Genomic DNA, 13,526 nt, shown 5'->3' with positions numbered 1-13,526 from the left:
GAAAGACTTCATCTCAACAACTCCAGCTCCAGGCCCATCACCCCATCACAGGATATCTGCACCCAGTTTTCCCTCTACTTCACTGACAAAATCAACACAGTTTATGGCAACCATGTGCTCCGTTCACTCAAGAGCCCAATCAGAACCTTGTCCACACTTCTTCTTCACCATGGGACCTCAACCCCATTTCCACCAAACATTCCTCACCACAGCAACCTTCACAGACATCTGGAAGCATGCCCCAACCTTCTGAAGAAACCCTCAACATATCCGAAGACAAGGAAAAACTACAGGCAGATCTCCCAGCTCCCTTACAGACCACCTCAATGACAACCACCTCTTGAACCAATCTCAATCTGGCTTAAACATATTAAAGTTGTTTGAGATACTCACCATTGTGCTGATTCTGATGGCAATGGAGCAGGAGCATTAGCTCTTTTTGATGGGCCTCCATATGCTTAGTTTCTCAATCATGTCAGGGATACCCAATGTTAGTTTTCTTGATTCGAAAAGGAAAAAGAGCAAACAGAGAATGCAACTGCTTTTGATGTGCTGGTGTCCCAGAAGTTTACTACTGTGTTAGGAGAAAACGGCTCACATTGCTTCTGTTACTTATGCAGTTATTCAACATTATGTTACTCCATGCAGGGTAACCGTTGTTGCATGCTAATAATTTTTTCATATTGTTATTTTGTCATTATTATATAGTGATTTAAAATGAGCAACTAACAATATTATACATGATGTTCTGTGGATATTAATCTCTCATTAGGTGTTGAATATCCTGCTGTGGTAGAATATGCCCCTTTCCAAAAAATTTCGAAAAAGAAGTTGAAAAAAAAAGACGCTAAGGCAGGAAGCATTGAAGAAGGTAAGCACGCTCAATGCCATTTTTTAAAGGATGATAACCATATACACTATTATGTTTGATCATTTCTCATTAAACAGGCCCTAAGTACTTTTTATGGCTGCCTGGTTATGCATCTTTGGTCGACTGCTGATGCAGGTTATTGGGACTCTGTGTTAGGGCCTGTTGCAGTAGTTTAGCAATGCCATTGCCAGACCTCTTTTGGGTTTTATAGAGTAGTATAGTACACTGCAGGTGTATGCATTTGGCCATTGTATTTATTTGGGGAAAGAAGGAGAGCGGGGAGTCCTATAGGACTCTTAGGTTCGTTACTTTTCAAGCATTGCATTACACTGAGACACTGCTAGATTGGAAGGCTCTTCGAAGGGTGCTGGACCATGGTGTGCTCCTCCATGAAGCAACATCTCAGTTTTGGCTCAGTTCATGTATAAGAAGTTCTCTTTAAGGGGATCTACACTAATATTCTTAAGCACTGAAGTGCCCTACCCCTGTGCAGGATGTGCGGAATTTTGCAGCACTTTACTAAATACAAAGATATACTTTTAATTTAAAAAGTCAATTTTTCATTTGTTTCATTAAGTCAAATTTAACAGCCTCTTGTAGGCCACATTGGCCACTTTTTACTAATTCTTCTTGAAAAAAGCAGCCAATTTCATTATAGAAAATTTACTAAAGAAAAAGGAGTCACAAGAAAAGCTTTTTCACAAATCTTTCTTAAAACATATCTGAGAGAATAAGAGGGCAATGTAGCTAGATAGGCTGCTGCCGAAAGGGGGCAGGAAAAGTGAGACTACTTCTTCAAGGAGATACACTTATCAGTAAAGCATCATGTCCTGCCAGTGACAAATGCTCTGCGTATTATTTCCAGCTCATGATAACAGGGTCCAGGAGAACTGAGCTTGGTCTTTTTTTGGCTTTCTTTTGTAGTAAAATCTTTCCAAACCTTATCTCTTCTCACTTCATCTGTATGGGTCAGGTTTATTTATTTTCTGTTTTCTGACAGAAAACATATTTCTTTTTTAAAAGAAATGTCATCTTGCTTTGTAAAATGACCATCCTATGGTAGGACCTTCCTATGGTAGGAGGAATGCTTAGACTGATCCACATGACATTTGCAAATCTGTCTCCCTGAAAACAGCCAATGTCAAGGTATCTGAGGAACATGGATAAGGGGTTCCTTCTACGTCACTTCTCTTCTATAAGGGCTCCTCCAGAGGAAGGTTCAGAGAAAAGTCTACCTATGGAATGCATTGTCACTCTTGGTTTACGTTGAATATCAGGACAGTTGGCACCTATTCATATTGGAGTAGTATTGATGTTGATGCACTCGAGGCATTCAATGTCTAAGTCCGAAAGGCCCTCAACACTGAAAAGTCTACGATTAAGAATGCCAAAAAAAGTATTGAGATCAAGACATTCAACACTATCTACAACATCAAGAGCAGTGTTTCTTAACCTGTGGTCCAGGGACCCGTGGTGGTCCATAAATCTTATTTAGGTGGTCAGCGACTGTTTTGCTTAGCAAATTAAACACTATTAACATGTTAATAGAGTGTATGTAAATAAAGAAGCAAAATGTAATTTTAAAACCTTTTCTAAATCTAAAGGAATTTGAAATTGGAGGCTGAAAAGTTGAGTCGATATCCTCAGATTGATTCCTGCAAGTGCATCAAACATAATTTAGTTTAGACGAAGAGTTGCCTCTATTGAATGTAAAAACCCTTCAACCTTCTAATTGCAATATATATTTTGTTTGATACTTGTTTGTGAATTAAATAAAATATTTATTAATTCGTGTATTTGTTTGATGAATGCTTATTTCTGTATTTAATTATGTATTATTTAATGCTTCAAATCATCAAAAATGCTTAGGTTTTGGTCCCTGGCTTCCAGTAATGAATCAGAGAGGGTCCCCGGATTCCAATAATGATTCATGGGGTCCCCAGGTTCCAGTAAGGATTACTTGGGGGTCCACAGAAGTCAAAGGGTAAAAATCACTGATCTAGTGCACTAAGTCTGTTTGTGGAATGGAAATGGAATATCGTAAGTGCTACAGGCCTTATGGTCACTAGTACTTTCTGCAGAGGGTCCAACCCCCTACGTAACCTCAACATCACCAGCCACAGTAACAAAAGTCATATCAGCATAAGATACCTTCAACCAGTAGATATAGCCAGCAAATATTAGCAGCCCCAAAGGAACCCCCAGCAGGAGGTAAACAGGAGGTAAACAGTGATTCCTCCCTTTCCCCTCTTCCATACACCACTCCCTTTGGGGGAAGCATCATGAAAAACGTGCAAGAGTAGCAACATATCACAAAAGGCAGATAGGTGCTCAGTGCAACATGGCTATTCTTTGAGGTTCATGTCATCTCCTCTTGCCATTCCTCCAAACAATTCTTCCCATTTCCAATAAGAGAAGCTTCAACAAGAGATCGGCATCCTTTTGCAAAAACAGACCATGGAGCTGGCCCCTTTTTCCAAAAATGAAAATTAATATATTTCTGTTATTTTCTGTTTTGAGAAGAGGGGCTGAACAAGAATTTAGACCCATTCTTGACGTCAAATGAGACAATAAATTAATAAAAAGCTAAAAATCCGGCGGGAACCGAGCAGAACGTCGACCCCCGGGCCCTCCGGTTCCTACCGGAGGTGGAGAGAGCGACTCAGCGGAGGTGGGACCGCTGCAGCAGTGCAACAAAGAGGTGAGGGGGCACCCACATAGTTTACTACCAGACCTGGCTGAGGGTCGCAGGGAACAACCTGACGACGTGGGAATAGAAGACTCAGGGATCCTCATCTAATGAAATGCTTTAGTGTATTTTGCGCTACATATCGGACACGACCTGAGAGCTCCTGGGAGTTGCCAGACTAACAGTGGACAGTATCGCCTGAGCAGGCCCTCACAAGCAAATAAGAAAGGACACTTCTGGTGAATGGTGGGGCTGTGAACCCGGGGCAGAGGCAGATGCTCCCAGGGGCAGAAGACAGCAACTGCTGGTGCTAAGGGGAGCGTGGTGGCAGAGCAAGAGACCTGGGGAGTTGTGCCCCCGGGGAGGAGGGGCGCTGAAGGTGCGCACATTATGAATGGTTACCGGAGGGTGCAGACCGTCCAGAGGTAGGGTGCTACTTGAAAGACCAGACAGTGCGGATAGACATTGGGACGGAATAAGTCGTGTGTGCACACCCTCCTACGGGAAGCGAGATCCCGTACGCCCCATTGTGTCCAGCTGTGGTTCGATGTTGGAGCCTTTATGCAAATATATTGATTTCTTTCTGAAACCCATTGCCGAGAATACACAGGCTTATCTGTGTGATGCCATGCAGACAATCCACATGGTGCATGGTCGACTGTTTGACCGCATCAAACAACTACTGGCCACCTGCAATATTGTGTGATTGTACACAAGCATTCCTCAACAATCTGCCTTGGAGGTCGCAGAAGCAGCACTCAACTGTAGGACTGCCCCCGTAGCAGTGCCCACGGATTTTATCATTGCACTTTTAAGGATTCCAATGATGAAAAATGTCTTCATCTTTCAGAACAACTTCTATTTGCAAACCAAAGGAGTAGCTATGGGGGCCACCTTTGCCCCAGATTTAGCTATCATCTTCATGGATAACTTTGAAAGAAACTATATCTTTAATGACTCCAATCCATATGGCAACAATGTGGAGTTGTGGATGCGATATATAGACGATATTTTGATAATCTGGACCGGCAATACATCTGAACTGCTATCTTTCCACAAATGGCTCAATCAAAGAACGTCTGATATCCAATTCACTATACAATCAGACGCTCAACGGGTAGACTTTCTTGATATTACCATCTATGCTGAGGGAGATGTACTCTGTACCACACTGTACTGCAAACCTGCAGAATGTAACTCACTTCTCAAGTACAACAGCTTCCACCCGAGAGGTCTTAGGGACAATCTGCCTTTTGGACAATTCTTGCGTATCCGCAGGAATTGCTCCAGTAAATTGAACTACATGCTGGAGTCTGAAGACCTTGCTAACCGACTGATGGAACGGGGTTATCCGAACAGATTAATCAAGAAGGCCAGAAATTGTGCGTGGTTCAGCCCCCGTGAAACCTTACTGCAACCCAGAGACAGAACAGATTCGACCGACCAGAGGATGATATGTGTCACAACCTTTTCTACCAGAAGTAACGCAATCAAGAAAGTCATTAACAAACATTGGGGCCTAATATCCGATGACATACAACAGGAAGCCCTGCCGATGCATTCATACAAAAAGGCCAAAAGCATCAGAGACCGATTGTCCGTTCGTTTCTAGTACCTCCCGACCCTGTGACTATCAAGGCTTTATTGAACCTACCACCCATTCTGGGCCACCATCGTTGTGGGCAATGCAAGGCATGCGTGATCACCATTCAGACCAAGGAATTCGAATACAAACAACACAAGATCATTCTGAAGAGCTACACTAACTGCAACACAAGTAATGTCATCTACGGGATTATGTGCCCATGCGGCCTGATTTACATCGACCAGACCCGGCAGAAGATCAAAGATAGGGTACTACAACATTGTAGCCGTATACGCTATGAGGTACCCGGAGCGCCTCTAGTAGACCATTTCAGAAGAGCGGTATATGCCCCTGACAATCTACAATGGTTGGTCTCTGGGACCCAGAGGGGGCAACCTTGAACAAATAATGAACACTAGGGAATCCAAATGGATGTCCCTTTTTGATTCAATCAATAATGGTCTCAACGAAGTGGATAGTAGCCATGCACAATTAGCCACACTCTGTCCCTAGATTGCTACAGACCTTCATAATCTGAACATGTCTCCCTCAGACACTTTACCCTCCTGTGTTGAGAGGTACGCATCTTGCAAACTGGTAAGAACATCCCAATCTAATCACATGTACATAGTAAAGATCGAGCTGAAACCCCCCCAATGTTCCACCCTCCTGTGTGAGAGGTGCACTTCTGGGCATCTATGGCCATTGAAGGTTAGACCTCCTTAAGACCCTTTATCCTCCTGTGTTGAGAGGTGCACGTCTTGCAAACTGTAAGAACATCGCAATTTTACAATCACATGCACACAGCAAGGATCAAGCTGAGTGTCCCTCCAATGTTTCACCCTCCTGTGTGATGAGGTGTACATTGGTCATTTATGGTCATTAAGGGTTAGGACCCGTATTCTATTTTCGCAGATGCTTACCCTCCTGTGTGAGAGGTACGCACCTTACTGATTATTGGCTGTAACACTGTAATCCTGTCTGATTATATGAATCTGCGCACATAATGTTTATCCGAATGTCGAACAGTGGCCCACACAACGCCACCCGCGTTTTTTGTACTCACCTTAACAATAAGTTGTGTCCCAGTGCCTTGCTCTCCCATACCTACGAGCCAGCCCCTTTCCTATAGTCACCAGGCGCCTTTCCGAGTCTTTCACTACGAGTTTGCTTAGACATCACTACAATCTGTCCCCCTTTTATGATCTTTTGCACATCCATGCGCATATGTACTCCGGTGAGGTTCGATGCAACTTTTTAAATTTAGAACCACCCCCAATTCGGACCGCTTAGTCTTTCCTCACTTGCCACCCCCATGACTAACACGCATCCAGCGTGTGACTACGTGCATGCACACAGCATCCCTTTTTGCATATAATCGGCCCTGTCATCCAGCCGACCCTCTGCATCTGCACGGTTACGGCCTTTTGATCCTCGGGACGCTTGCAGCAGATCGACTAGCATTTCTCCGCCCACAGGTATTTCAGCATGCCAACCGTGCAGTGGTTGATTTCGCTAATGCTTCTTTTCGTAAATCATTAGGGTGTTTGTATCCTCAAACGCTGGGTCTCATTTTATGTATCCCTAGAATCTATGCAGCTGGGCTGACCGACCACGGCAGCTTTCGAGTGATTACTTCCTTCGCAGGGACTGTTGATTCACTCCATCCCCTGTAAGTTTATGTGATACAGCCACTTTTGTTTCATTGCCCTTGAAGTTATGTTTCTCTGAGGTTTCTGAGCCCGTTTTCCCTTTTCCCTTGTCTGTTTTAGGGAATCCTTTTGCCGCATCCGTTCTCTCTAATGTGGAGCTTACGCGCCCACTTGACCATGAGTTACTCGTCGTGATAACCCCTTCACGGTAAACCTTTGTTTTATGCGCAGTCATTTTTAATTCATTTCCTTGTGTCCTCAGTAACTAATTCCTCGTCTTTGTCCATACCTTAGGTACCCGCCCCCCCACTCGTCCCCCTTGTCCTGAGGAAGACCCCCATTAAGGTTTGACCCCCATTAAGGTTTTCACTGATACCTAGAATGATTTGGGGTCGAAACGTCGACAACCTTCTAAATCTGCAAGCTCACGCCTCAGTCAGAATACGTTCATGAAGGCTCTTGAAGCATGGTGATGTCAAAATTGTTGACATTTGTTGTTTTGATTGTAGCTCTATGTGGAAGCCAGCAATTTGTACTTTCTTTTGATAAGAGTCACTTGACCTGCACTGTACTCCTTTCCCAAATACCCTAAATCCCCATCCATTCCCCCTCACTTGTTGGGGCACTTACGTCTTCTCGAATAAATGATGTAATGTTTATGCAAGACACAATTTACAGTTTCATTGTGATTAAATAACAGTGTACCTAATTGATCGTTTGACTTTGTTTATGCTTTCTCAATTTTCTTACCTATTGTGTTCTTGCTTTTAGTGAACGTGTACTGGGACCCCTTTCTCAATGTACCGCTATACACCCAGGTCCCAGGAACATTAATTGGGTATACCCTTCTCGGTAACACACCAATCTATAGACAGCAAAGTGAGCCCGGGGAGTGTGAGGCTCGATAGACACCTTGTGCGGTGTGCGTGTGCTGTGGGCACCCTCTTGAAAGATAGTTTCTGCACCTGTGGAACTCTCCGAATGAAACCCAAAGGCCAAGCAGGGACGCAAATCAATAAAATGGACAAATATGCGGTGCCGCTATCAGTGGCACCGTCACAGACGAATTCACCTGAGGAGCAGACGGAACCCTTACTGAGTGCCATCATGGCAGCAATGGTGGACCTTAAGGGGACAATAGACCCTAAAATTGATGCTGTAACGCTCGATGTCAACCTCCTGCGCGCAGACTTCAGGAAATTGTTGGACAAAGTAGCGACTACTGAAACACAGGTAACACAACTGGAAACGAGTACAAACAGTCTGGAAGAGAGGATCCAGGCCCTCACGAACCAGCAAGAATTTATGGCGGCTAAGTTGGAGGACCAGGAAGGGCGGGCAAGAAGAAATAACATCCGCGTGGTGGGAGTGCTGGAGGGAATGGAGGGGCCTAGTATGGACCTCTTCCTTGAGGACTTGATTCTAACACACCTTAAGCCTAAAGGACTCTCCGTCCATTTCACTATCGAGCGAGCGCACAGAGCTCCCATCCCTAAGCCCAAGCCAGGAGCTCTGCCGCGTACAATCAGTGCCCGGATTCTTAATTATCGAGACAGGGACGCCATCTTGCAAACAGCGCTTCAGCATGGGGACTTGCTACACGAGAATGCAGTGATCAGATTCTTTCCGGACTTCACGCTCAACGTGCAACGTCAGTGACGTGCCTTTGATGCTGTAAAGAAAGAGTTGCGGGCCAAGGATCTTCAATTTTCCATGATGTACCCGGCCAAACTGAGAGTTGAGGCGAATGGAAAAGCATGGATCTTCGGAAGCCCAGAGGCTGCCATGGACTGGCTGGAAGGATGTGGTACTGTTGTCCCCAATTTGCAAAGAGGAAAATGGCGCGAAAGACGCAGGACAGCAGGAAAGGAATCGGATTGATTGGCACAAGAAGGGTCTGGAGCTTGCTGAAGTACCCCGAGATGAACCACGACTTGTAATGTTGGGACATAGAGGGAGGAATATTGAACTGGGGTGGTGGAGACGTATGTACTTGAGATCGCACAGTCAGAATGGCCTTCCTTTTTCCCTTTTTTTCTTCATACTATGGTGATTCTGGTCATTATGGGAGCGAAATATTTTTGTTGCTAATGGAATGGAGATGTGGCCCCCATGGTAGGAGCCTCAGGAGCTCGGCACCGACCAACCCCACTGTTGATGGTATTGTTTAGGGCGACAGGCACTCTGTGAGTTAGGGGGGGTGTGAGTTGTAGCTCTCGCCAGCAGGGTAGCAGGGAGGAGGGTGGGGAAAGGGGGGGACCGTTAAGTTTAGTAGAGGTTTTTTTGTTGTAAAGTCAGCTATTTCATGGTGAGTGAACATATTCCTTGGTTGCTACAATTAGAGAGTTTCATGATGGGACAACTACTCCAGGGATGGCATCGCAGGAGCGGGTAGTTAGGCAGGGAACAGCTTGGACACCCCCAGGAGGGTAGCGAGTGGATACGCATGGTAACACCAACCTAAGTATTTTATCCTGGAATGTAAACGGACTGGGGAATCGTATCAGCCTTGTGCTTCAATACTTGCATCGACACTCCCCGAGTATTGTACTGATTCAGGAGACGCATCTCAAGGGTCAGAAATATCGAGCACTGGATAGATATGGCTACAGATTGAAAGCGCACGCAGGATATACTTCGGGCTCCCGTGGAGTTGGAATCCTGGTTAAGAACGGGATACCGCTAGTGGTGGATAAAGTGTTGCACGACCCCATTGGGAGATTTGTGACTCTCGCAGGGAGTTGGGAGGGACGAGCTCTTAATCTACTCTCCTGTTATATCCCGCCACTGGTGCGCACTGAGGCATTCATGCACTGGGAACCTTCCTGGTAGGCCTCCCTCGGAGTGTGTTGGTGCTGGGAGGGGACATGAATTCTGTTATGGATTCGGGACAAGATAGAGACACTGTGACACTTTAGGGCTATAACGGGTGTTCCTAAAAGCACCCCTCTGCTCCCTCTCAAATATGACCTGGGTAGAAGAGCAGTTTCAGATCTGGTTAAGCTTCGTCCAATTTTATATTGGCGTAGGATATGGACGACCCCTGTGCTCTCTCACTACGCTGAGGGTTTTCTAGACATTATAAGATCTGATGTATTCCACAAAATTGGGTGGTTAAAAACGCGTAAGATAACCTTGACTGAGCTTGGTCTCTGTTCACTTTGGGAAGATCCGGCGAGAGCAATTTTTCCAACAAAAAGTGCTCTAAAAGATATCTATTGGGAGAGGGTTGCCTCTCGGCATTGGAGTAGCTCCAGTGCGGGGTCTATGACCGGAGAATTCTTGAAGGCTAAGTTGTATCCCTGTTTAGAACCATATTGGGACATTATAAATAAGCCTGGTGAAAGAAAACTCCTTTTTCAACTTAGAGCAGGTGCTCTTCCCCTTAGATATCTGACAGCCAAGTGGGAAGGTGGACCCTGTGGTTGCTGCCCTACTTGTGGTTCTACTAAAGAAACAATCGGCCATTTTTTGTTTTCATGCAAAGCTTATGCTGTTCCAAGGCGTATTTGGTTGTCCCCGATGTGTAAAAACCTAGGGACCACCAGCACTGTCGCTTTGCGTATTATATGCACCAACAATTTGATTTGGATTTCAGTTGCCACCGCAAAATACCTAGGGTGGGCATGGTCAATACGACAGATTTTTAGCCACTTCAAAAAGAGACTGCTAGTCATTGACTATTCTCTTGCCTAGACAGGGATTGCTAGTTAATTGACTATTCTCTCGCTTAGATAGAGATTGCTAGTCATCTGACTATTCTCTGTTTACTTATTTACTCGTCTGCATTTTAACCATTTATAATACATTTTAACTTTTTTAATGTACACAGCCCTTTTAAACTTTCGGGATTGATTGATTTCTACTATTCTTTGTGTAGATTATTATCTTGTTGAAATAGGATTAGCAACCAAGCTTGTAATTTATATTCAGTATGTTTGTATTCAGGTACTATTGTTCTCATTGTATTATTGTTTTTGCTTTTATGAATGTTCTTCGAATAAAGCTTATTTGACTGACACTGTGAAAGTGAGAGTCAAGGGGGTGGAACCACTGCCTGCATTTACAGAGGCGTTTGGACTGATCGATCTTTGGAGGTTATACAACCCTGGGATCTGACAATACACCTTCTATTCTGCCGTTCATGCCAGTTATTCACTATTCGATCATATACTGACGCATCGAGGGGGTGAGGGGTGGTTCACTAGTGCTAGAATTGGACCTTGGGGTATATCTGACCACTCCCCGGTGGAAATAATGATGAGAGGCCTGATCCGCCAATATACTTTGCCACCCAGATTGAATGCCTGGTTTTTCCAGAATAAAGAGAATGCCCTGAAGGTTAAGGAAAGAGCGCAGCTTTACTTCCAGGAGAATAATGGGTCTGTAGAAAGGTGGGTACTATCTGGGAAGCGTTTAAGCCGGTGATGAGGGGATATGTTCAAACATGCATTGGGGCAGAAAATAAGGAAAATAAATTGCGCTAGGACAAGTTAGAGATGGCAGTACTTGAGTTGGAAGCACTCTACTTGGAGGGTGGGAGGAAAGACAGGGAGGTGAAATGCAAGATATGGCAACTAACGCAGCCAGGTCGGCTGCTTTGGCTACACAGAAGAGAATATATGATCTGGGCGACAAAGCTAATACAATGATTGCGTGGCTAGAAAAATGCGATAGAGAGAGGAATTGGGTGACGGAAAAAAAGGAAGGAGACGGCACCACATACTTTGCGGGAGAGGCCGTAGCAGGCGTATTTGCTGACTACTATGAGGAGCTGTATGACTCGACTCTGGTTAGGGCGGCCCAAGAATGTTCTTAGCTTCTATCGGAAATGCGCCCCCCAGTACTAGCGGAAGAGGACAGAGATTCTATAGATAGGAAGCTCATGGAGGAGGAAATAGTCGGTGCCATACATGATCTGCCTGCGGGGGAGGCACCGGGCCCAATGGGTTTCCAGTGGAGCTTTTCAAATGTACAGCCAGCAAAGTGGCCCCATACCTGTTAGCCATGTTTAACGAGGCGAGAGACCGAGGTTCATTGCCAATTGATCGGCGAACAGCGATGATAGTTGTGATCCCCAAATGCAGCAAGCCGGCGGGTAACTGTGGCTCGTATCGACCGATATCGCTGTTAAACATTGAAGTTAAAATTCTGGCTAAGGTTCTGGTGAATAGACTTCTGGTACCCATTCTGACTCCGGATCAGTCGGGCTTCATGCCCCACCGAAGTATCAGACTCATTTTGCGTCAACTGTATGGGGTGATACATCTAGTAAGGACCAATCCGGGGGTGGAGGCGGCCCTTTTGTCACTCGACACCCGCATGGCGATTGATAGGATTGAATGTAATTATCTGTTTGAGGTCTTGAAGAGGTTGGGCTTTGGGCCCCAGTTCCTTTCCTGGATCCAGTTGCTTTATACGCAGCCTATGGCACAGGTGTGTGTTAATGGCTCAGTGTCTCGCTCCTTTACTCTGCGGAAGGTCACAAAGCAGGGGTGCCCAATTGGGACAAGTCCCTCTTATATATGCTGTCAGACGGGTCGCCGCTATACTTGGGGGCTGACTCCAATCTCCAGATTAAGACCAGTTTTAAATACCTGGGCATACAGGTCGAAAATCTGATGCTGCGTTCTTGGCATGGATTCTAAAACCGCAGTTGGATTGTCTGAAGAGTGACGTTGCACATTGGAGGAAGCTGCCAATTTCCCTGATGGGAAGAGCAGTTTTCTTCAAGAGGATGTCTCTGCCTCGGTTACTATATGTCCAACAGAATACCCCCTGTCCAATACCGGACAAATTCTTTAGGGATGTAGATAGTGAGTTAAGAACGTTGCTCTGGGATGGGGGGTGCATGGATAGCGCTAACCAAATTGCAGAAAGGGGTGTACGAGGGAGGTTTAGCCATCCCAGACCTTCAAAAGTACTATTGGGCATCACAACACATGGTCATTAATGACTGGGCCTTGGCAGATCGGAACAACCGGGCTTATAGGATCGATCACTGGGCGATGGGGGCAGACGGCTACCTACGGGCATTATATGTCCAGGAGAGACAAGAAGGAATGCCCCTACACACTCAATTAGTACGGATGGTATGGACTAAGGCTAATCGATTTCTAGGCTGGGCGGGTCGGCTGACGGAACAGACCCCTTTGTGGACCAGCGACATGCTCCGGGAGGTGGGTCGATTACAGGGCTTCTCGAAATGGAAACTAATTGATATTGTCCACTTAGGGGATGTAATGCGGAGACAGGCAGTGAATTTAAGTTGGCACCCACGGAACACTATAAATATCTGCAATTGAAACATGCGCTGGGCAGGCATCTCAAGGACAGGGGTCAGATCTCTGAGTATAGTCCACTAGAAGACAGATTATTGTTGGATCCACCAGATTTACTAACCAAGGTGCGAGAGGTGTGGGAATCTGACGTGGGACTATTAGAGGATGAAGATTGGATAGAGGCTGTGCAGAGTCCCAGAGAGGTGGCAATCCGGCACGATTCAGATTAGTTCAACTGCGGATATTGCATAGGTCCTACTACTCCAGTACACTTATATTTAAATTAGGGCGTATTCTCACCGAGGAGTATCAGAGGGGGTGCACACAGAAGGGAACATTTTTTCATATCCTGTTGGACTGCCCAATTATTCAGAAATACTGGACGAAGGTGCTCCGTATTACGTCAGAAGTGTTGGAGCAGGAAGTCCCCCTGGATGCTAGATGGCAT

At 45.4% G+C, this 13,526-nt stretch overlaps 1 protein-coding gene across 3 annotated transcripts in view; it reads left to right on the top strand.

The window, feature by feature from the left end:
* The window catches only part of UPF3A (UPF3A regulator of nonsense mediated mRNA decay), a 508,452-nt gene that overhangs the window by 247,649 nt on the left and 247,277 nt on the right, over positions 1–13,526 (top strand). For all 3 annotated transcript variants that reach the window (XM_085620493.1, XM_085620494.1, XM_085620492.1), the window contains exon 4: positions 773–871. In XM_085620493.1, coding sequence (XP_085476619.1) covers positions 773–871 — 99 coding nt within the window. The remainder of the gene's footprint in view (positions 1–772; positions 872–13,526) is intronic.

The sequence above is a fragment of the Triturus cristatus genome, chromosome 8, assembly GCF_964204655.1.
Source record: "Triturus cristatus chromosome 8, aTriCri1.1, whole genome shotgun sequence".
NCBI classification, from domain to species: domain Eukaryota; kingdom Metazoa; phylum Chordata; class Amphibia; order Caudata; family Salamandridae; genus Triturus; species Triturus cristatus.
Note: the sequence above shows the minus strand (reverse complement) of the source record. Positions and strands in the feature narration are given on the sequence as shown.